General features: G+C 42.8%; 1 protein-coding gene across 1 annotated transcript; it reads right to left on the reverse strand.

The window, feature by feature from the left end:
* Positions 1-2674: 2674 nt before the first annotated feature.
* LOC5518282 (prolyl 4-hydroxylase subunit alpha-2) lies at positions 2675-20183 on the reverse strand. Its single transcript, XM_048723575.1, has 12 exons — positions 19118-20183; positions 16282-16622; positions 15177-15228; positions 13994-14211; positions 12723-12893; positions 11803-11873; positions 7007-7109; positions 6225-6278; positions 5567-5632; positions 5416-5484; positions 4379-4475; positions 2675-3296 (listed from the first exon to the last, which is right to left on the reverse strand). The coding sequence occupies exons 1-12, from the start codon at positions 19476-19478 to the stop codon at positions 3226-3228; spliced, it is 1674 nt and encodes a 557-aa protein (XP_048579532.1). The 5' UTR covers positions 19479-20183; the 3' UTR covers positions 2675-3225.
* Positions 20184-20439: the final 256 nt, after the last annotated feature.

A 20439-nucleotide genomic window follows, 5' to 3' on the forward strand; every position in this document is an offset into this window, starting at 1 on the left:
AAAGACGCGGAAACACCAGGATTGGTTCGACGAGAACAACGAAGCAATTGAAAATCTACTTGCCAGAAAGAACAAGGCATTCATGGAATGGCAAAACGATCCGAGCTCCGCCGCAAAGAAAGACAGATTTAAGTCCTTACAGTCTTTGGCTTAGCAGGAAATAAGAACGATGCGTGACCAGTGGTGGGAGAAGAAGGCCGAAGAGATTCAAGGATTTGCAGACTCTAACAACTCGAAACAGTTCTTTAGCTCCCTCAAAACAGTCTACGGTCCATCGAAATCTGGTTCCGCTCCCTTGCTGTCAGCAGACAGAGCCACGCTCATCAAGGACCTGCACGCTTTTCACAGCGTCCTGACCAGCATCTGGGACGAGGAAGTAATGCCTGCCGACCTACGTGATGCATCAATAGACGCCCTACGCGAAGGCACTCGCACAGTGTGCGAAAATCACAGGGGTATATCCCTTCTCACGATCGCCGGAAAAATCCTCGCCCGCATCATGCTGAACAGGCTGATTCCATCCGTTGCAGAGAAAAACCTCCCTGAGTCACAGTGCGGCTTCCGCCCTGGTAGATGCACAGTTGACGTGGTATTTGCAGTAAGACAAATCCAGGAGAAGTGCCTTGAGCAGAATATGAACCTCTACGCAGTCTTCATCGACCTCACCAAAGCTTTCGACACCGTCAACCGCGAAGCATTGTGGATTATCCTCAGTAAGCTTGGATGCCCTGCAAAGTTTACAACCTTGATAAGGCTGTTCCACGACGACATGACGGGTGACTTCCTGTCCGATGGTGAGCCCTCTGAGAGCTTCAGTATCTCCAACGGTGTGAAACAAGGCTGTGTGCTTGCTCCAGTGTTGTTCAATCTCTTCTTCACCCAGGTACTGCTTCACGCTGTGCGAGACCTTGACCTTGGTGTCTACATCAGGTTCCGGCTGGACGGCTCACTGTTTGACCTGTGACGTCTTACGGCCAAGACAAAGACCATGGAAAGGCTTATACTTGATGCCCTGTTCGCCGACGACTGCGCGCTGATGGCTCACCAGGAGAATCATCTACAGACTATCGTGGACAAGTTCTCTGAAGCATCAAAGTTGTTCGGCCTGACAATCAGTCTCAGTAAGACGGAAGTTCTCCTTCAACCCGCACCAGACAGTATCCCCCAGCAGCCATGCATAACCATCGAAGGCACACAGCTGAAGAATGTCGGCTCATTAGTGTACCTGGGCAGCACCATTTCCAACGGCAACACACTGGACAAAGAGATTGCGGCCAGGATCTAGAAAGCGAGCCATGCATTGGGCAAACTCCGTACCAAAGTCTTACAACATCAGGACATTCGCCTGTCAACAAAGCTGAAGGTTTATAATGCTATCGTCCTCTCGTCACTACTATACGGCTGCGAGACTTGGACCCTGTACCGTAGACATATCAAGAAGGTGGAACAATTCCACACACGCTCTCTGCGGGCAATCATGCGCATACGCTGGCAGGACCGCATTACAAACCTCGAAGTCCTAGACAGAGCTGACACCACAAGCATTGAAGCCAAGATACTCCAAGCCCAGCTTCTTGGTCTGGCCACGTCATTCGCATGGAGGAGTCAAGAATTCCACGGCAGGTGTTTTACAGTGAGCTAGCGTCTGGTTACCGCAAGAAGGGTCGCCCAAAGAAGAGGTACAAAGACAACCTCAGGTCGAGGCGGCGGCGTCCAATAAAACTTGCTGGCGTGTCCTCACAAGTAATGCGGTGCAGTCCTTTGAGGGTGACCGTCGTAGTCGCCTTACGGCTGCACAAGACCGGCGTCACCGAGCTGCTTCTGCCTCTGTCCCGACAACTGGCGTCCCATGCCCCATCTGCAACCGCATCTGTGCATCGGACTTTGGTCTGCGTAGCCACATGCGTGTCCACAAATAAGATGACATTCAACGTATCGTCTTCCTCTGCTCGAGAGACAACCATGATGGTGATGATGATATTTTTATTATTGTTTAACCCGGAAAAACTTGTTGGGTGTATATGGAGGTATCATCCAATAGGGAACGTTAAAGAATTGAAAATGAATTATAGTTTTTACAGTAAAATGGGTGCTTTTTTATTCTCTTTAACATTTAAAACCATATCAGCACACAACGCATTTCTATACAATAGCATATCGTTTTTGCCAGTAAATCTGCTCCATATTCCATACATAATTTTTGACCATTAAAGACCCCCTTCTGGCGTCAAACTCCTCCCCACCTCATCTCCCGTATCTCGAACTCTTTCCTTTCTCTTGCGAGGTTCGAGTTACCTAAAGCCTTCAGCACTACATGCCCATATCAATCAAAGGCTGTCGTTTTATTTAAATTGTCTAAAAGCTTCAGGGACGAGCGTGCGGTAGATTTTTCAATCATTTTCTTGATGATTGATAGAATTAAAAAACACTCTTTAAATTAAGGTTGCGCCCGCGAATCAATGTATCGTAGTGGTTTATGTGTAACCAGGGCCGTAGCAGGGGATGGGGCACTGAGGCACGTGTGCCCCCCCAATATTTTAAAGAATTATAAGGAAATGACCAGTAGGGGAGAGGCCGTGCCCCCAAATATTTTCTTTCTGTTTCTGTATTGCCCCCCCCCCCCCCTCCCTAGTAAAAAGGTATAAATGTTTGACCTAACACTCAGAACAACACCTGGCATTTCAAAATATGTTTTAAGCTTTTTTTTAGCTGTTATTTGCTTTACATAAAATTAAAACGATATCTCAATATATATATATAAACATTATAAAACTGTACAAATCTCAAAACAAGGAAACATACATTATATATGAAAGAGATTTAACTAAGGTCCTTTCTTAACTTAAACTCAAAGTGAAGCATTGTTAAAAGAATTTTCATTTATCAAATGTACTAATATTAAAAGTGCTGAATAACGTGATCTAAAGCAAATTCGCTTTGTGAAGTTACTTTTTAAGTCATACAACTTGCAGCTTAACAAACGGGTAACAATCGGGGAACCGCGATAACAATCAGGGGTAGGGTGGTGATAACAATCGGGGAATCGCGATAACAATCAGGGGTAGGGTGGTGGTAGCAATCGGGGAATCGCGATAACAATCAGGGGTAGGGTGGTGGCAACAATGGGGGAGGGGTGGGAACAGCGCGGGTATCGATCGGGTCGTGGTAACATGAAGCACGTTATTCAGTACTGCCTATTTTGTCTTCCTCTCTGTGTCTTGACTGTCATTCGTCTCTGCGAAGTGAGCAAGGCCGGTGAAACTCATTACCATACTCGTGGATCCATTTATTTGCAACTAAAATGGTAAATCAAATAAATGCTTTTAGGCATTTGAGATTAATCAGAATCGACAAATTACCTCTATTTGCATAAAAGTCTTTTAATATAAGAATGTGGACTTTAAAAACACTAGCATACACACATTGGAACCAGTCGGGACAAGACTGGACGCTAGCACAGTCTATTACCCGTGCAGTTCGGTAGCCATGGACAGCATGGACGCATGCGACCTTTGCTAGTCTAAAACTCCGTCGGATAGCCAAACTATCCTTGCGAGTATGTATACATAAATGGGGACTTTAAAAGCACACTAGCATACACACATTGGCACAGTCGCTAGCACAGTCTATTACCCGATAGCCAAACTATCCTTGCGAGCTATCCGACGGAGGTTTAGACTAGCAAATGTCGCATGCGTGATCCGCACAATTGGCATCACGCTAGCCCGGTCGCAGCTCTAGATCCCACATGGATCTAAGCTTTGGTTTAAAGCACTTCGTTCGAGTCGAAGTCGCCCTGCAGTTTTTTTGCCGATGAAGTTTAACTAAGGCAAACCGGCTATGCCATGCTGACGAGTCCTAAGAAGGACGAAACAGCCGTCCATGGTTGCCGAACTGCACGGGTAATAGACTGTGCTAGCGTCCCATCTTGGCCCGACTGGTGCCAATGTGTGTATGCTAGTGTGCTTCTAAAGTCCACATTCTTAATATATGACTGCGCTTACTCCTCATAACACAGGGTACCCAGCATGCGCTTACCCCTCATAACACAGGGTACCCAGGATGTGCTTACCTCTGATAACACAGGGTACCCAGCATGCGCTTACCCCTCATAACACAGGGTACCCAGGATGTGCTTACCTCTGATAACACAGGGTACCCAGCATGCGCTTACCCCTCATAACACAGGGTACCCAGGATGTGCTTACCTCTGATAACACAGGGTACCCAGCATGCGCTTACCCCTCATAACACAGGGTACCCAGTATGCGCTTACCTCTGATAACACAGGGTACCCAGCATGCGATTACCTCTGATAAAACAGGGTACCCAGCATGCGCTTACCTCTGATAAAACAGGGTACCCAGCATGCGCTTACCCCATTTGATTCCTGATAACACAGGGCACCCAGCATGCCGTGTACGAAAATCGCCATCACCGGACCGGAGCAGATTGTGCCAGAACACAGCATCGCCCTAATGCAACAGGCAAAACATAAAAAAATAAACATCAGCTCTATCTCTCTATCTAGTGCCCTAATGTAATAGGCAAAGAAAAAGGTCTACCCCTCTATCTGTATCATGATACGATAACGAAAAAAGCTTGGCTTAATCTTCAGCTACATCTGGATTCATTTTCACGCTCATTAAGTGCAATATATCGGGGGGATGCAATATATCGAGGGGGGTGCAATATATCGAGGGGGTGCAATATATCGAGGGGGTGCAATATATCGAGGGGGGTGCAATATATCGAGGGGGTGCAATATATCGAGGGGGGCTCCGAAAAAAAAAGACCTCTCTAAGGGGCTGAGGGCTCTAAATGTTTTATGAGCCCTACTATTGAATATTGACCATGTGGAAAGACCAATGTATTTAATCCTTTTATAAATCATAATAAGCATTACTTCTGGATTTTACCGATACCGTTTATGATCAACAAGAACGAATGAGAGTGAAGACATAAGGAGCATTCCAGCAACAAATAAATAAAACCATTACAGCTTTGGAGTACTCCCAGGGGGAGAGAAATTGTATGGTGTCCTGAGTCATAATCTCCCATGCCCCCTCCCCCTAAAGTGTTTAATAAACACACCTGAGAGATAATATGATTGTGAAATGGTAAATTCACTGCAAAAGTGAAAACCCTAAGTTATGATAACATAAAAAAAGAATTTAGATAACGCCTATATGTTTGAGGGTTAAATACTTCTTCATTTTATTCATGAGACATTTTTTCTTGATTACCTCTTCGTAGTAAATTGTGCAATTAAATTAGGTACACCTTAACGACCAGGATGTGTGATAAAAGACACTTATTATTCAAGATTTTAGACATCAAGATGTATCATAACTCTACGTAGGTAGATAAAAACACCCATTCTTCAAGTTTTTTAGATCTTAAGACGCATCATACCTTTTGTGGCAGAATTCTTGCACCGACGTAAGGAAAGACAGTTGCTCCGCCAGACTCAACTTGAGACATCTTGTTAGAAATAAGAGAAAAATATCAAAATGTAGTAAAGTGGAAAACAATAACAACAGATAGATGCACCCGTCTTACTTACCCATACAAGGACAGTGGCAATCCTGTTGCCTGTTCCGAGGGATCCTAGCGATGAGTTTGCCAGGTCCTTTAAGACAAAAACATCATTATTATCATCACACAATCAATCATCACAGCCACCATGATAATAATCAAAATTAGCCAGATTCTTAGAAAGAGAAATAGAACAACATCATCACCATCAAGATCACAACTACAGGGCCGTAGTAGGGGGTGGAGAACTCGGGAGACGTGTCACCCAATATTTTAAAAAATTGGCAGGAAATAACCAGTAGGGGCGTGGCAGTGATCCCAGATATTTTCTAAATGTTCTTTTATCAAGCTATAACCCAGAATTAAAAATAATGTAATCATCACATCGGCTATCACCAGGAATACTCCTCATCACCATCCCTGACATCGTCATCAACCATTATCATTACCATTACATTATCATTAACACGCCATCACCAACATTACGACTACCAAGAGCACTACAAAGCTCATCAACCATCCCTCTGTTAGCGTCATCAACCATCCCTCTGTTAGCGTCATCAACCATCCCTCTGTTAGCGTCATCAACCATCCCTCTGTTAGCGTCATCAACAACAACAAAACAATCATCTCTACTTCCATGCCACACTGGCTCTTAATATCGATCTTTATTGCGTAGTACTCACTCGGGAAAAGTCAAAGTGCGGATCATATTGCCCCGCTAGTCCATAGTTTTGAACCTAAAACAGGAGAATTTAAATTGATTAAAATAACAAATAAAGTAAAATATGAATATAGACCTACCTGATTCTTGTTTGTGTGTAAACATTCACAAGGCTTTGAGAGACAAGGATTTGAACTGTTTATACGTTACCCATGAACCTCTGCGGGTTACGACACATGGATTCTTCAGTGCAACCAAATTTTGAACACGTGTATTATTGTATAATATAGTCTTAGAAAAAAATTATCTCTTTACAGGCGCGTACCCAGGATTGGCTGACGGGGGTTTCGCATTCTTAGGTATCTTATGGAAAAAGTATTTGAAGATTCCTCAATAAGAAATTACCCACTTTTTGGCCGCCAAGATAAGGTGCGCGCGCACCCCATGTGAACGTGCCTGCATTACACTGTACATCTTCTATTCTGTTTATTCTCTATTTTTTACCATCTTATGTTTTAAACGCTTACAACAGAAATGAAATGGCGCCATAAAAATTAATTTATTATATATATTATAATAAAAAATATAGTGTTTCAACATCTTAAAAGTAGCAAAGGAATATATTTATAATTAACTAAATAATAAAATAGCTAGCAAGCCTTTCTCTTAAGATTTTTTTATGTATTGAATTAAGATGAACAGTGGAGCAGCGTGGGCCTGGGACTGTAACGTCACAACTCTTGCCACAGGAAACCCATCACCCGGGCAAAAACACTTGGTACTATAGTCTGTGTATATTTTTACCTGAAATCCCTCGGCGGTCTCGAGGTTGAGTCTGGTCATGGCAGCGATTCGTCTCTCGACACGATCAATGACTTCACCATGCTCCCTGCCTGACAGCCAACAGCTACAAACAACACCATTATTACAATGCACGCGCGCTACCGTGGCCACCTTGACAGTCTTGTGAAGTAGGCCAATAAGGATGGGAGAAACGTGCTATCTGATACGGCGCGCGCTACCGAGGCCACTTTCATAGTTTCGTGAAACTTGCCAATAAGAATTCGTTTGAATTCAATAAAAAAGTCCGTCAATCATCCCCCTAGCTATAAAGTTCGTCAGTCATCCCCACAGTTATAAAGTTCGTCAATCATCCCCCTAGTTATAAAGTTTGTCAATCATCCCCCTAGTTATAAAATTCGTCAGTCATCCCCCAAGTTATAAAGTTCGTCAATCATACCCCTAGTTATAAAGTTCGTCAATCATCCCCCTAGTTATGAAGTTCGTCAGTCATCAACCTAGTTATAAAGTTCGTCAGTCATCCCCCAAGTTATAAAGTTCGTCAATCATACCCCTAGTTATAAAGTTCGTCAATCATCCCCCTAGTTATGAAGTTCGTCAGTCATCAACCTAGTTATAAAGTTCGTCAGTCATCCCCCTAGTTATAAAGTTCGTCAATCATCCCCTTAGTTATGAAGTTCGTCAATCATCCCCCTAGTTATAAAGATCGTCAATCGTCCCCCTAGTTATAAAGTTCGTCAATCATCCCCCTTGATTTTAAAGTTCGTCAATCATCCCCCTAGTTATAAAGTTCGTCAATCACCCCACTAGTTATAAAGTTCGTCAATCATCCCCCTAGTTATAAAGTTCGTCAATCATCCCCCTAGTTATAAAGTTCGTCAATCATCCCCCTAGCTATAAAGTTTGTCAATCATCCCCCTAGTTATAAAGTTTGTCAATCATCCCCCTACTTATAAAGTTTGTCAATCATCCCCTAGTTATAAAGTTTGTCAATCATCCCCCTAGATAATATGTTCGTCAATCATCCCCCTAGTTATAAAGTTCGTCAATCATCCCCCATAATTGTAAAGTTCATCAATCATACCCCTAGTTATAAAGTTCGTCAATCATCCCCCTAGTTATAAAGTTTGTCAATCATCCCCCTAGTTATAAAGTTCATCAATCATCCCCCTACTTATAAAGTTTGTCAATCACCCCCTTTGTTATAAAGTTCGTCAGTCATCCCCTAGTTATAAAGTTCGTCAGTCATCCCCCTAGTTATAAAGTTCATCAATCATCCCCCTACTTATAAAGTTTGTCAATCATCCCCCTAGTTATAAAGTTTGTCAATCATCCCCCTAGTTATAAAGTTCGTCAGTCATCCCCCTAGTTATAAAGTTCGTCAGTCATCCCCCTAGTTATGAAGTTCGTCAATCATCCCCCTAGTTATAAAGTTCGTCAATCATCCCCCTAGTTATAAAGTTCGTCAGTCATCCCCCTAGTTATAAAGTTCGTCAGTCATCCCCCTAGTTATGAAGTTCGTCAGTCATCCCCCTAGTTATGAAGTTCGTCAATCATCCCCCTAGTTATAAAGTTCGTCAGTCATCCCCCTAGTTATGAAGTTCGTCAATCATCCCCCTAGTTATAAAGTTCGTCAATCATCCCCCTAGTTATAAAGTTCGTCAATCATCCCCCTAGTTATAAAGTTCGTCAATCAGCCCCCATTATTTTAAAGTTCGTCAATCATCCCCCTAGTTATAAAGTTCGTCAATCATCCCCCTAGTGATAAAGTTTGTCAATCATCCCCCTAGTTATAAAGTTCATCAATCATCCCCCTACTTATAAAGTTTGTCAATCATCCCCCTAGTTATAAAGTTCGTCAGTCATCCCCCTAGTTATAAAGTTCGTCAGTCATCCCCCTAGTTATAAAATTCGTCAGTCATCCCATTAGTTATAAAGTTCGTCAGTCATCCCCCTAGTTATAAAGTTCGTCAATCATCCCCCTAGTTATAAAGATCGTCAATCGTCCCCCTAGTTATAAAGTTCGTCAATCATCCCCCTTAATTTTAAAGTTCGTCAATCATCCCCCTAGTTATAAAGTTCGTCAATCACCCCACTAGTTATAAAGTTCGTCAATCATCCCCCTAGTTATAAAGTTCGTCAATCATCCCCCTAGTTATAAAGTTCGTCAATCATCCCCCTAGCTATAAAGTTTGTCAATCATCCCCCTAGTTATAAAGTTCGTCAGTCATCCCCCTACTTATAAAGTTCGTCAATCATCACCCTAGTTATAAAGTTCGTCAATCATCCCCCTAGTTATAAAGTTCGTCAATCACCCCACTAGTTATAAAGTTCGTCAATCATCCCCCTAGTTATAAAGTTCGTCAATCATCCCCCTAGTTATAAAGTTCGTCAATCATCCCCCTAGTTATAAAGTTCGTCAGTCATCCCCCTAGTTATAAAGTTCGTCAGTCATCCCCCTAGTTATGAAGTTCGTCAATCATCCCCCTAGTTATAAAGTTCGTCAATCATCCCCCTAGTTATAAAGTTCGTCAGTCATCCCCCTAGTTATAAAGTTCGTCAGTCATCCCCCTAGTTATGAAGTTCGTCAGTCATCCCCCTAGTTATGAAGTTCGTCAATCATCCCCCTAGTTATAAAGTTCGTCAGTCATCCCCCTAGTTATAAAGTTCGTCAATCATCCCCCTAGTTATAAAGTTCGTCAATCATCCCCCTAGTTATAAAGTTCGTCAATCATCCCCCTAGTTATAAAGTTCGTCAATCAGCCCCCATTATTTTAAAGTTCGTCAATCATCCCCCTAGTTATAAAGTTCGTCAATCATCCCCCTAGTGATAAAGTTTGTCAATCATCCCCCTAGTTATAAAGTTCATCAATCATCCCCCTACTTATAAAGTTTGTCAATCATCCCCCTAGTTATAAAGTTCGTCAGTCATCCCCCTAGTTATAAAGTTCGTCAGTCATCCCCCTAGTTATAAAATTCGTCAGTCATCCCATTAGTTATAAAGTTCGTCAGTCATCCCCCTAGTTATAAAGTTCGTCAATCATCCCCCTAGTTATAAAGATCGTCAATCGTCCCCCTAGTTATAAAGTTCGTCAATCATCCCCCTTAATTTTAAAGTTCGTCAATCATCCCCCTAGTTATAATGTTCGTCAATCACCCCACTAGTTATAAAGTTCGTCAATCATCCCCCTAGTTATAAAGTTCGTCAATCATCCCCCTAGTTATAAAGTTCGTCAATCATCCCCCTAGCTATAAAGTTTGTCAATCATCCCCCTAGTTATAAAGTTTGTCAATCATCCCCCTACTTATAAAGTTTGTCAATCATCCCCTAGTTATAAAGTTTGTCAATCATCCCCCTAGATAATATGTTCGTCAATCATCCCCCTAGTTATAAAGTTCGTCAATCATCCCCCATAATTGTAAAGTTCATCAATCATACCCCTAGTTATAAAGTTCGTCAATCATCCCCCTAGTTATAAAGTTTGTCAATCATCCCCCTAGTTATAAAGTTCATCAATCATCCCCCTACTTATAAAGTTTGTCAATCATCCCCTTTGTTATAAAGTTCGTCAGTCATCCCCTAGTTATAAAGTTCGTCAGTCATCCCCCTAGTTATAAAGTTCATCAATCATCCCCCTACTTATAAAGTTTGTTAATCATCCCCCTAGTTATAAAGTTTGTCAATCATCCCCCTAGTTATAAAGTTCGTCAGTCATCCCCCTAGTTATAAAGTTCGTCAGTCATCCCCCTAGTTATGAAGTTCGTCAATCATCCCCCTAGTTATAAAGTTCGTCAATCATCCCCCTAGTTATAAAGTTCGTCAGTCATCCCCCTAGTTATAAAGTTCGTCAGTCATCCCCCTAGTTATGAAGTTCGTCAGTCATCCCCCTAGTTATGAAGTTCGTCAATCATCCCCCTAGTTATAAAGTTCGTCAGTCATCCCCCTAGTTATGAAGTTCGTCAATCATCCCCCTAGTTATAAAGTTCGTCAATCATCCCCCTAGTTATAAAGTTCGTCAATCATCCCCCTAGTTATAAAGTTCGTCAATCAGCCCCCATTATTTTAAAGTTCGTCAATCATCACCCTAGTTATAAAGTTCGTCAATCATCCCCCTAGTGATAAAGTTTGTCAATCATCCCCCTAGTTATAAAGTTCATCAATCATCCCCCTACTTATAAAGTTTGTCAATCATCCCCCTAGTTATAAAGTTCGTCAGTCATCCCCCTAGTTATAAAGTTCGTCAGTCATCCCCCTAGTTATAAAATTCGTCAGTCATCCCATTAGTTATAAAGTTCGTCAGTCATCCCCCTAGTTATAAAGTTCGTCAGTCATCCCCCTAGTTATAAAGTTCGTCAGTCATCCCCCTAGTTATAAAGTTCGTCAGTCATCCCCCTACTTATAAAGTTTGTCAATCACCCCCCTAGTTATAAAGTTCGTCAATCATCCCCTAGTTATAAAGTTTGTCAGTCATCCCCCTAGTTATAAATTTCGTCTGTGATTATGTTGTTTTGAATTTGCCACCCGGAAAAGTTATGTGCTCTCTTGCTAGCGCAAGTCCCCTATTGGCCAGGGTAGCTCGCTCGCGTCGCACTTTAAGACTACCCGGGCACGCACTGACATGTGTAAAGTCACGTGCTTTCTTGCTAGCGCAAGTCCCCTATTGGCCAGGGTAGCTCGCGACGCTTTTGAAGACTACCCGGGCACGCACTGACATGTGTAAAGTACGAGAGTAGAGATTAACTCTGGGAGACTTTCTTTTCAACTATGTTGAAAAAAAAGCACACATTTCAGGACTCACTTTTTGCTGATTCTGTAGTGTGCGGTCTCCAGGTGACCCGTGATCGGGTTGTGCACTGTCGCTCTGTTCAACTGATAAGATAAGAAAAATAATATAAACATAAAAATAATCTCAGTCAAAAGCGGAACAAACTACCGAGTAGGCTCTTTCGGACAAACCCGATGTAATTCGACGTTTGTAACGTGTTTTAATGGTTAGTGACCTCGTCAGCCACACCTTTGTTATTGCTTTTAACCAATTTTGACAAATTGTGAGATAAATTATCAAAATAACCACTACTAAATCCAATCGAATTATCGCAACAACTCCCCCAAATGTATTTTGCTAGGATTCAAAATGGCGATTGACAAAGGCTCTTTAGTTGTCCTTGCCTTGTCTCTCCCCTATGCTTTATGCATCGGGATGTTGAGTAAACTATTACGTGCTGGCAAACCCTTAGGCACCATTGCCCCCCTCCCCCCTCTCCTACCTTGCAAACGAACACTGCCCCCCTCCCCCCTCCCCTACCTTGCAAACGAACACGGCCCCCCTCCCCCGGCACTACCTTGCAAACGAACACTGTCCCCCTCCCCCCCTCCCCTACCTTGCAAACGAACACTGCCCCCCTCCCCTACCTTGCAAACGAACACTGCCCCCCTCCCCCGGCACTACCTTGCAAACGAACACTGTCCCCCTCCCCCCCCTCCCCTACCTTGCAAACGAACACTGCCCCCCTCCCCCGGCACTACCTTGCAAACGAACACTGCCCCCCTCCCCCCTCCCCTACCTTGCAAACGAACACTGCCCCCCTCCCCTACCTTGCAAACGAACACTTCCCCCCTCCCCCCTTCCCTACCTTGCAAACGGCCAAACCACTATTCATTGGGGGTACTGGCCCTCTCGTGATTTGTTTTGCTGACCAAGAACGCCTAGGGACTTACCAGGGGCTCCGATATCTGGCGAACTTCATCGACTTCTTTGTCCGTGATGACATCTCTAAAGATGACGATGTCAGGGTTAGTGAATACCCTTTCCATCTTGCACGGTTTGATGATACACAAGGGATCCCCGCGGAAGTACCAGCACATCAGCCTTCTAGGCGTCTGGGGCGACTGCAAAACACACCCATTCCAAGTGTATAATGACAGCCATGCTATCAGAACTTTTATTGGCTCGCCTACTTGCAGAAATGCAAAAACTACGGCTCGAACTTTTCTATTGAACTTTAGAAGCACACTAGCATACACACATTGGCACCAGTCGGGCCAAGACGGGACGCTAGCACAGTCTATTACCACTTGGAAGTGCTTTAAAGCACTTCGTTCGAGTCGAAGTCGCCCTGCAGTTTTTTTGCCGATGAAGTTTAACTGAGGCAAACCGGCTATGCCATGCTGACGAGTCCTAATAAGGACGAAACAGCTGTCCATGGTTGCCGAACTGCACGGGTAATAGACTGTGCTAGCGTCCCGTCTTGGCCCGACTGGTGCCAATGTGTGTATGCTAGTGTGCTTTTAAAGTACACATTTTTCTATTGAAACAAGCAGACTTCTAACGCCTTCTGATAGCTGGATCTCCCTTATCTCCCTGGGTGTATTTGATGAAGGGGATCTATTCTGATAGCTGGATATCGCTTATCTCCCTGGGTGTATTTGATGAAAGGGGTCTATTCTGATAGCTGGATCTCCCTGGGTGTATTTGATGAAAGGGGTCTATTCTGATAGCTGGATATCCCTCGGTGTATTTGATAAAAGAATCTATTCTGATAGCTGAATCTCCCTTATCTCCCTGGGTGTATTTGATGAAAGGGGTCTATTCTGATAGCTGGATCTCCCTAATCTCCCTGGGTGTATTCGATGAAAGGGATCTATTCTGATAGATGGATCTCCCTTATCTCCCTGGGTGTATTTAATGAAAGGGATCTATTCTGATAGCTAGATCTCCCTTATCTCCCTGGGTGTATTTGATGAAAGGGATCTATTCTGATAGCTGGATCTCCCTTATCTCCCTGGGTGTATTTGATGAAAGGGATCTATTCTGATAGCTGGATATCTCTCATCTCCCTGGGTGTATTTTATGAAAGAGATCTATTCTGATAGCTGGATATCGCTTATCTCCCTGGGTGTATTTGATGAAAGGGTTCTATTCTTATAGATGGATCTCCCTGGGTGTATTTGATAAAAGGGATCTATTCTGATAGCTGGATCTCCCTTACCGTTGGGAGCTTCTCCCCTCGGCAAAGTCGTTTGTAAATGTCTCTTTCTACGTGCCAGTTAAAGTTCTCAAAGACGTCTTGTGACAGGCGGGATTTCATCCACTTGTAACTGGGAACATTTTTCTTTTCCTCCTCCTTTTTCGTGAACTTACTCTCGTCCCGCTTCATTTCTTGAGTGAAGAAGGCAAGGTTGTTCTTAGCGCGAGTGTTTTCGGGATCTGTAAAAATAGGGAAGAAAAATGTCCTTAGTGATATTCGGGATTAGTGGATAAAACAACTTGGGCGGAAAATCACCAAGAAAGGGCACTTTAACAGTGCATCAAGGAAAGAAACATCAGAGAGAATGGACCCTTTGTTGAGGAAATAAAGTACCTCGGAGTCACAATAACAAGGGACCTCCGATGGAACAGAAATGTTGCTGAAACAGTGAGCAAGGCAAACAAGATCCTAGGCCTACTTAGGCGGAACCTGCACTTTTGCGACACAAAAGCGAAGGAAGCAGCCTACGTTGGCCTCGTTAGGCCGCTGTTGGAATATGCAAGTGCTATCTGGGACCCGCATACCAGCAAGCTCATCGTCGAGATCGAGAAAGTCCAGAGGCGTGCAGCACGCTTTGTTACGGCAGACTTCTTCTCCTTCGAACCCGGCACAATGACGCGCCTCCTTTCCGAACTGGGTTGGCAGCCACTCGAAGACCGCAGGCGCACCTCATCATTGGTGCTCCTAAACAGTGGCCTAAATAATGCGTCTATCCTGCCACTCGAAGATCTGATGAAACCGTCTCGCGCCTTGCCCGCACTCAACACTCTGAATTCTATACTATTCCTAACGCTAGAACTGACATATATAAATATAGTTTTTTGCCCCGTGCACTGAGACTGTGGAACAACCTTCCACAGTCTGTAATTGACATGAGAGGCTACCCAGAGGCCTTCCACGCTGGGCTTTAGACTCGGCACTGCGCTGCGCACTGACATATTGTACAATAGGTTGCGCAATTTTTTAAAGTGAAGTGAAGTGAAGAGAAATGTAAGATTTAAAATGAGTCATTTTCGTTGTTGCTCAGAAGGAACCGCCTCGAGATCTGACTGTTAAATAGCCTCCTGATAGTTCATGTGATATCACGAAAAAGCAGTAAATTTTATGTTTTAGGGGTGGACAGGTGGGGGAGAAAGGTACTCACCGATCTTAATTAATTCTAATGTGTGGTTAAGAGCTTTTCTTCCATCGCCATTCTGTTGATAAATTTGAATAAAAATAATAACATACAATGAACAAATAATAGCATACAATGGGAAAAGGTATAAAATGCAGTTGGGTTTGGAACAGTTGGATTTGTTTGGATATAGAGGTGCCGCCCTGACCCTGTTAAATAAAACAACGCCAATTTTCACACCCGGTTCAGGACAACAGTCCAGTTTTCTTTGGTGGCCTTCTCAGGAAAACAAGACGAAATGGTATATGGTTGACACATTTTATTCCTTACGTTCTGATTATTTCAGTGACCAGGTAACAAGATAAATGCAATTATGCAAACTTGCAACGCAGGTTGCGATAAAAACGCCATGGGCTAGTCACGCACCACTCACATTGTGTTACATGCAGTCACGCAACTCTAACATTGTGTTACATGCATTCACGCAACTCTAACATTGTGTTACATGCAATCACGCAACTCTAACATTGTGTTACATGCAGTCACGCAACTTTAACATTGTGTTACATGCAGTCACGCAACTCTAACATTGTGTTACATGCAGTCACGCAACTCTAAAATTGTGTTACATGCAATCACGCAACTCGAACATTGTGTTACATGCAGTCACGCAACTCTAACATTGTGTTACATGCAGTCACGCAACTCTAACATTGTGTTACATGCGCTAGTCACGCAACTCTCACATTATGCGCTAGTCATGCACTTCTCACATTGTGTTACATACGCTAATCATGCAACTCTAACATTGTGTTACATACGCTAGTCATGCAACTCTAACATTGCATTACATGCGCTAGTCACGCAACACTAGCATTGTGTTACATGCGCTAGTCACGCAACTCTCACATTATGCGCTAGTCATGCACTTCTCACATTGTGTTACATACGCTAGTCACGCAACACTCGCATTGTGATACATACGCTAGTCACGCAACACTCGCATTGTGTTACATACGCTAGTTACGCAACACGCGCATTGTGTTACATACGGTAGTCACGCAAGTCTCACATTGTGTTACATACGCTAGTCACGCAACATGAAACCACATTGTGTATACATATGCGTTACCTTGAATTCGGCAAATGCTAGATGGTCGAGCACATCGGTTCGCCTTGGAGCCTGGGCACCATTAGAGACCCCAAGATCCATAAGCCTCAGCGTTTCCGTCATCCACTCGGCAGTGCCGACCATGTCTCCGTCGAGATACGACTCGCGCCCGATCTTGTATGTGTCCTTTGGTCCGAGCAAATATCCTGTCTTCGGTTTGAACCCGAACCGTCCCTCGGAGAAGTCGACGGGTTTGAGTGCGTAGACCTCTTGTAAGCGCTTAATAGCCGTGATGGCGCCCGTCAGGTCTTCACTCGTAGGGAACTTAGACTTCGAGGAGGCCAGTCGGTCAAGTAGAAAAGCTAAAAATAGCGGCAGTAAGAATTTGCTTTTGCGGTTTCTTTGGTAGTTACTGGCACGTAATGTATAGATTGCATGTAAAATTCATCGACCCTTCTGGGGTTGCTAAAGTGTGACCCCTAGTAACCACGTGCTGAAATAACGCACCTTGCTGTCAAATCCCTCCCCCCTTGGTTTGGCAGTTGTACTTCTAGCCACAGCTTCAAGGCTCAAAACGTAAAGACGGTATATTGTAACAGTTACTATTTGCTGATATGCCGCCCATACGGTCAAATCCCCCTCCCTCCCCCCTTGGTTTGGCAGTGTTAACAAAATAGTGCTATTTAGGTACTAGTGGTAAACACTCTTAACAACATTCTTTTATGGAGAATAAAACATGTAAGACATAACATGCTTTTGTCACACCTCAAATATGCTTGAGAGCTCAGGCGTCGCGCTTTTTTCCTTTCGGAGGCTACTTACTGAAGGGCTACTTTATCGTAAAACGTTCCGTTAGCACTGTTATATGCTAATTCTCGCTATTAACCACTCCCCGACTGGAAAATAACGGGTTTATAACAAATGTGAACTTGTTGTGTTTGGTCAACGTGAATAAATAAATGTTAATGTTTGTATGTATTCCTTCACCGATTACGAATAAACGCACGTTTTTCCGTGTTTAACCCCATTTCCAACTTTTTTTTCTGGAAAAGGTACAAAAAGTGGAACACGACTATTTTTTTCAAGTTGCAAGACTCACGCGTGAGACTTTCATTATTTTTTTTTGCGAGGACAGTTGCAACAAGAATTGTTCGCGTGACAGAGCGTGTGACAGAGCGCGTGACAGAGCCATCCGTAGCCATCGGTTTCCCTTTTCGTGTGTTCAGTCTCTTTGCTGATCGCGTTTCCCTTTTCGTGTGTTCAGTCTCTTTGCTGATCGCGTTTCCCTTTTCGCGCGTTCAGTCTCTTTGCTGATCGCGTTCCCTTTGCATGCGTTCAGTCTCTTTGCTGATCGCGTTTCCCTTTTCGTGTGTTCAGTCTCTTTGCTGATCGCGTTTCCCTTTTCGTGTGTTCAGTCTCTTTGCTGATCGCGTTTCCCTTTTCGTGTGTTCAGTCTCTTTGCTGATCGCGTTTCCCTTTTCGTGTGTTCAGTCTCTTTGCTGATCGCGTTTCTCTTTTCGTGTGTTCAGTCTCTTTGCTGATCGCGTTTCCCTTTTCGCGCGTTCAGTCTCTTTGATATTCACATTTTGTACTCCACACAGCCTAGGCCCCTTTGAATGCGATCATCGTCATCATCGTCGTCATTCTCGTCGTCGTCGTCGCCCTCGTCGTCGTGCTCGTCCTCGTCGTCGTCGTCCTTGTCGTCGTCCTCGTCGTCATGATGATGATGATGATGATGTCGTCGTCGTCGACACGATTTTTAATAGTATAGCTCAATTTTGTAAATAATCAAATTATTATCAAGAAAAATCATTTATAAAAGAAATATTTAGTAATTCTAAAATTGTAAATTGAGTTGTTTAAGTAAGTTACAATAAAGTTATTATTATTATTAAAATTATTATTATTATTAATATTATTATTTATGCTTATAAGATTTGCAATGATCGCGAACCATTCAAAAAACTTTTCATAGTAGCAATTCGAATTTACCAAATGATTATTTCACCGCTCACATAGTTTTTTATAATCTTGCCACTTTCAATCCATTCGCTTTTAATCTTTATAGGTCATTTTACAATTTTGTATTAAAAATAGTAATGAGCATAGGATGTTAACAAAGTATTAATGTCATTGAATTAAAAAAACTTTGTAATAAAAAAAAATACACTAAATTTTTGTCATTGTCATCATTAAAATTATCATGACCATAACTATGACTATGATGACGACAATGATGATGATGATAATGATGCAAAATGAGGATGATATATTTTATAACAAAGCGACATGAAGGAAACATGATTGAAATGGAATGATTTCTACCAAAGTTGCCATTGTTGCAAGGCCGTACCTTTCTTTGCATGTATGTAATGGAATTTGACTAAGAGATTAAATACATAACTTGCATACCAAACGACTACAAGGAGTTATATGTCATAATCCGTACTTGTGTTTGTAAAGCTAAGACAATAAATTGTATAAGGTCAATAAATAAGACCGATCAATCCAAAGAGGATATTTTAATAACGGTCCAAAGGGCTGGATGTTGAGTCTTTATCTCTATACCACACAACGCTCGAGGATTAATCCTAATGGTCTAATAATTGGTTATACAATTACTTAACAGTGGTTCGTTAGTTTATTATTACCACTATCTAATTAAAGACGAAAACGTAATGGTATCGTCACGAGATTGTGCGTAGCTCTAAACAATATGAGAGTATTTTCCGAAATAACTGTAATGTTGATGTAAAATCAAACTAATGACCGATTGATACATTTGCTATTCGCGTGTCACGAAAACTATACCAGTTTTACGATGAGATCTGTAATAGTTACTCAAACGTAACATTACCTTCAGAATTGCTTTGTTCCTCGACAACTTTCTCTACCTGGGGCCATTCATTGACGAATCGTTTGATCATTAAGTACATGTTTACTGGATGCCCGATGTACGAGCCGGGAGACCCCTCGGCAGACAGATCAACCGAGTGTTTAACTTCGGTTGCAAACCTTTTTATCGCTGCGAGACGAGTCTCTTGCTCCTCTATGTAGTCTTGTAGAGCGTCGTTTAGTTCCAACTCAATATCGCGGATTCTCTGCGTATGCGAAAGCGCCGAATATACCTCAGCCATAACCGCAGAACGTTGGATATAACAGCAAGTCAACCCAAAAGCCAGCAGTGTCCAGCTTTTTGCGAAAGTGAGCAATAACATCGTCTTTAGATTGTTGCTTTGTAAGTAAAGCGTTCAATGGAATTTGCCGAAGAACGCGGAGCAAATGATCACGACGAAAGCCAAGGCACCAATATTATTCCTCACTCCTACACAATATTGTCTTGTCTGTCTGGGGAACATCAATGAAGTATTTTGGCTCAAAAACGAATAGACATTCGCAGTCAGGGCAGTAGTCTTCGAGCAGTCCTTTAGTGTCACACTCCTCGGAAGGTGAAATTTAAAACCGGATAAATACCGATATTGCTTTTCTCGGAGTCAAATGTCTACCGGCAACAAACGCGCGTGTGACGCTAACCTCAATCAAGCACCAAACACATTGAACGATGTGTAAAATTCGCTAGTTATGATTTTTATGAAAGAGTGTATAAAAACTGTTGCAGGTACCAGACAACCAGGGCTATTGTAAATTCATGATAGACCGTCACAGATGACACAATGAAACCAGAAACGATCGCTGAAACGTGCACGATATCACCGCTGCAGGTCCTTTAAAAGGCCCTTCTTCAGCTTCTTGACAACGACATGCTCTGAGCCCGGGGAGACTATGACAATTTTAAAGTGAACCCATTTTGTATTCCAGGCTATGTAGTATTTAATAATATGCGAGATCAAAACACAAAGTGTGGGATGTATACAAATCCGTAATCCCTGTGTTTAAGAGAAAATGTCAACGTAACTATCTTTATCGTAAGGTGTTTGTCTCTGAAATGGCAGTCGGGGAGAGCTGTTTCCGTACCCCTGTGTTATTGTTTGGCAAAGCGAAGGGAACATCAACATATCGACATGACATGCGCATACGCGGAAAAAAACACAGTAGTATCCTGCTACTCGAATAAGTCCTTGACTCAACCCGAATAACACGAACACGAATAACTGAAACCCGGATAACTCGAACCCGAGTACTCAAACCCGGATAACTTGAATATCTCAAACCCGGATA

Source organism: Nematostella vectensis, chromosome 2, assembly GCF_932526225.1.
Source record: "Nematostella vectensis chromosome 2, jaNemVect1.1, whole genome shotgun sequence".
Taxonomy (NCBI): domain Eukaryota; kingdom Metazoa; phylum Cnidaria; class Anthozoa; order Actiniaria; family Edwardsiidae; genus Nematostella; species Nematostella vectensis.

What these genes read in the sequence shown, in the direction of transcription:
- LOC5518282 (XM_048723575.1), bottom strand. Translation starts at nt 19,478, where the DNA reads ATGTTATTGCTCACTTTCGCAAAAAGCTGGACACTGCTGGCTTTTGGG. An exon ending in ATTAGAATTAATTAAGATCG is followed by an intron (nt 14,212 to 15,176) that starts GTGAGTACCTTT and finishes CTATTTTTACAG; the next exon opens with ATCCCGAAAACACTCGCGCT. An exon ending in GAGGGGAGAAGCTCCCAACG is followed by an intron (nt 12,894 to 13,993) that starts GTAAGGGAGATC and finishes TGTGTTTTGCAG; the next exon opens with TCGCCCCAGACGCCTAGAAG.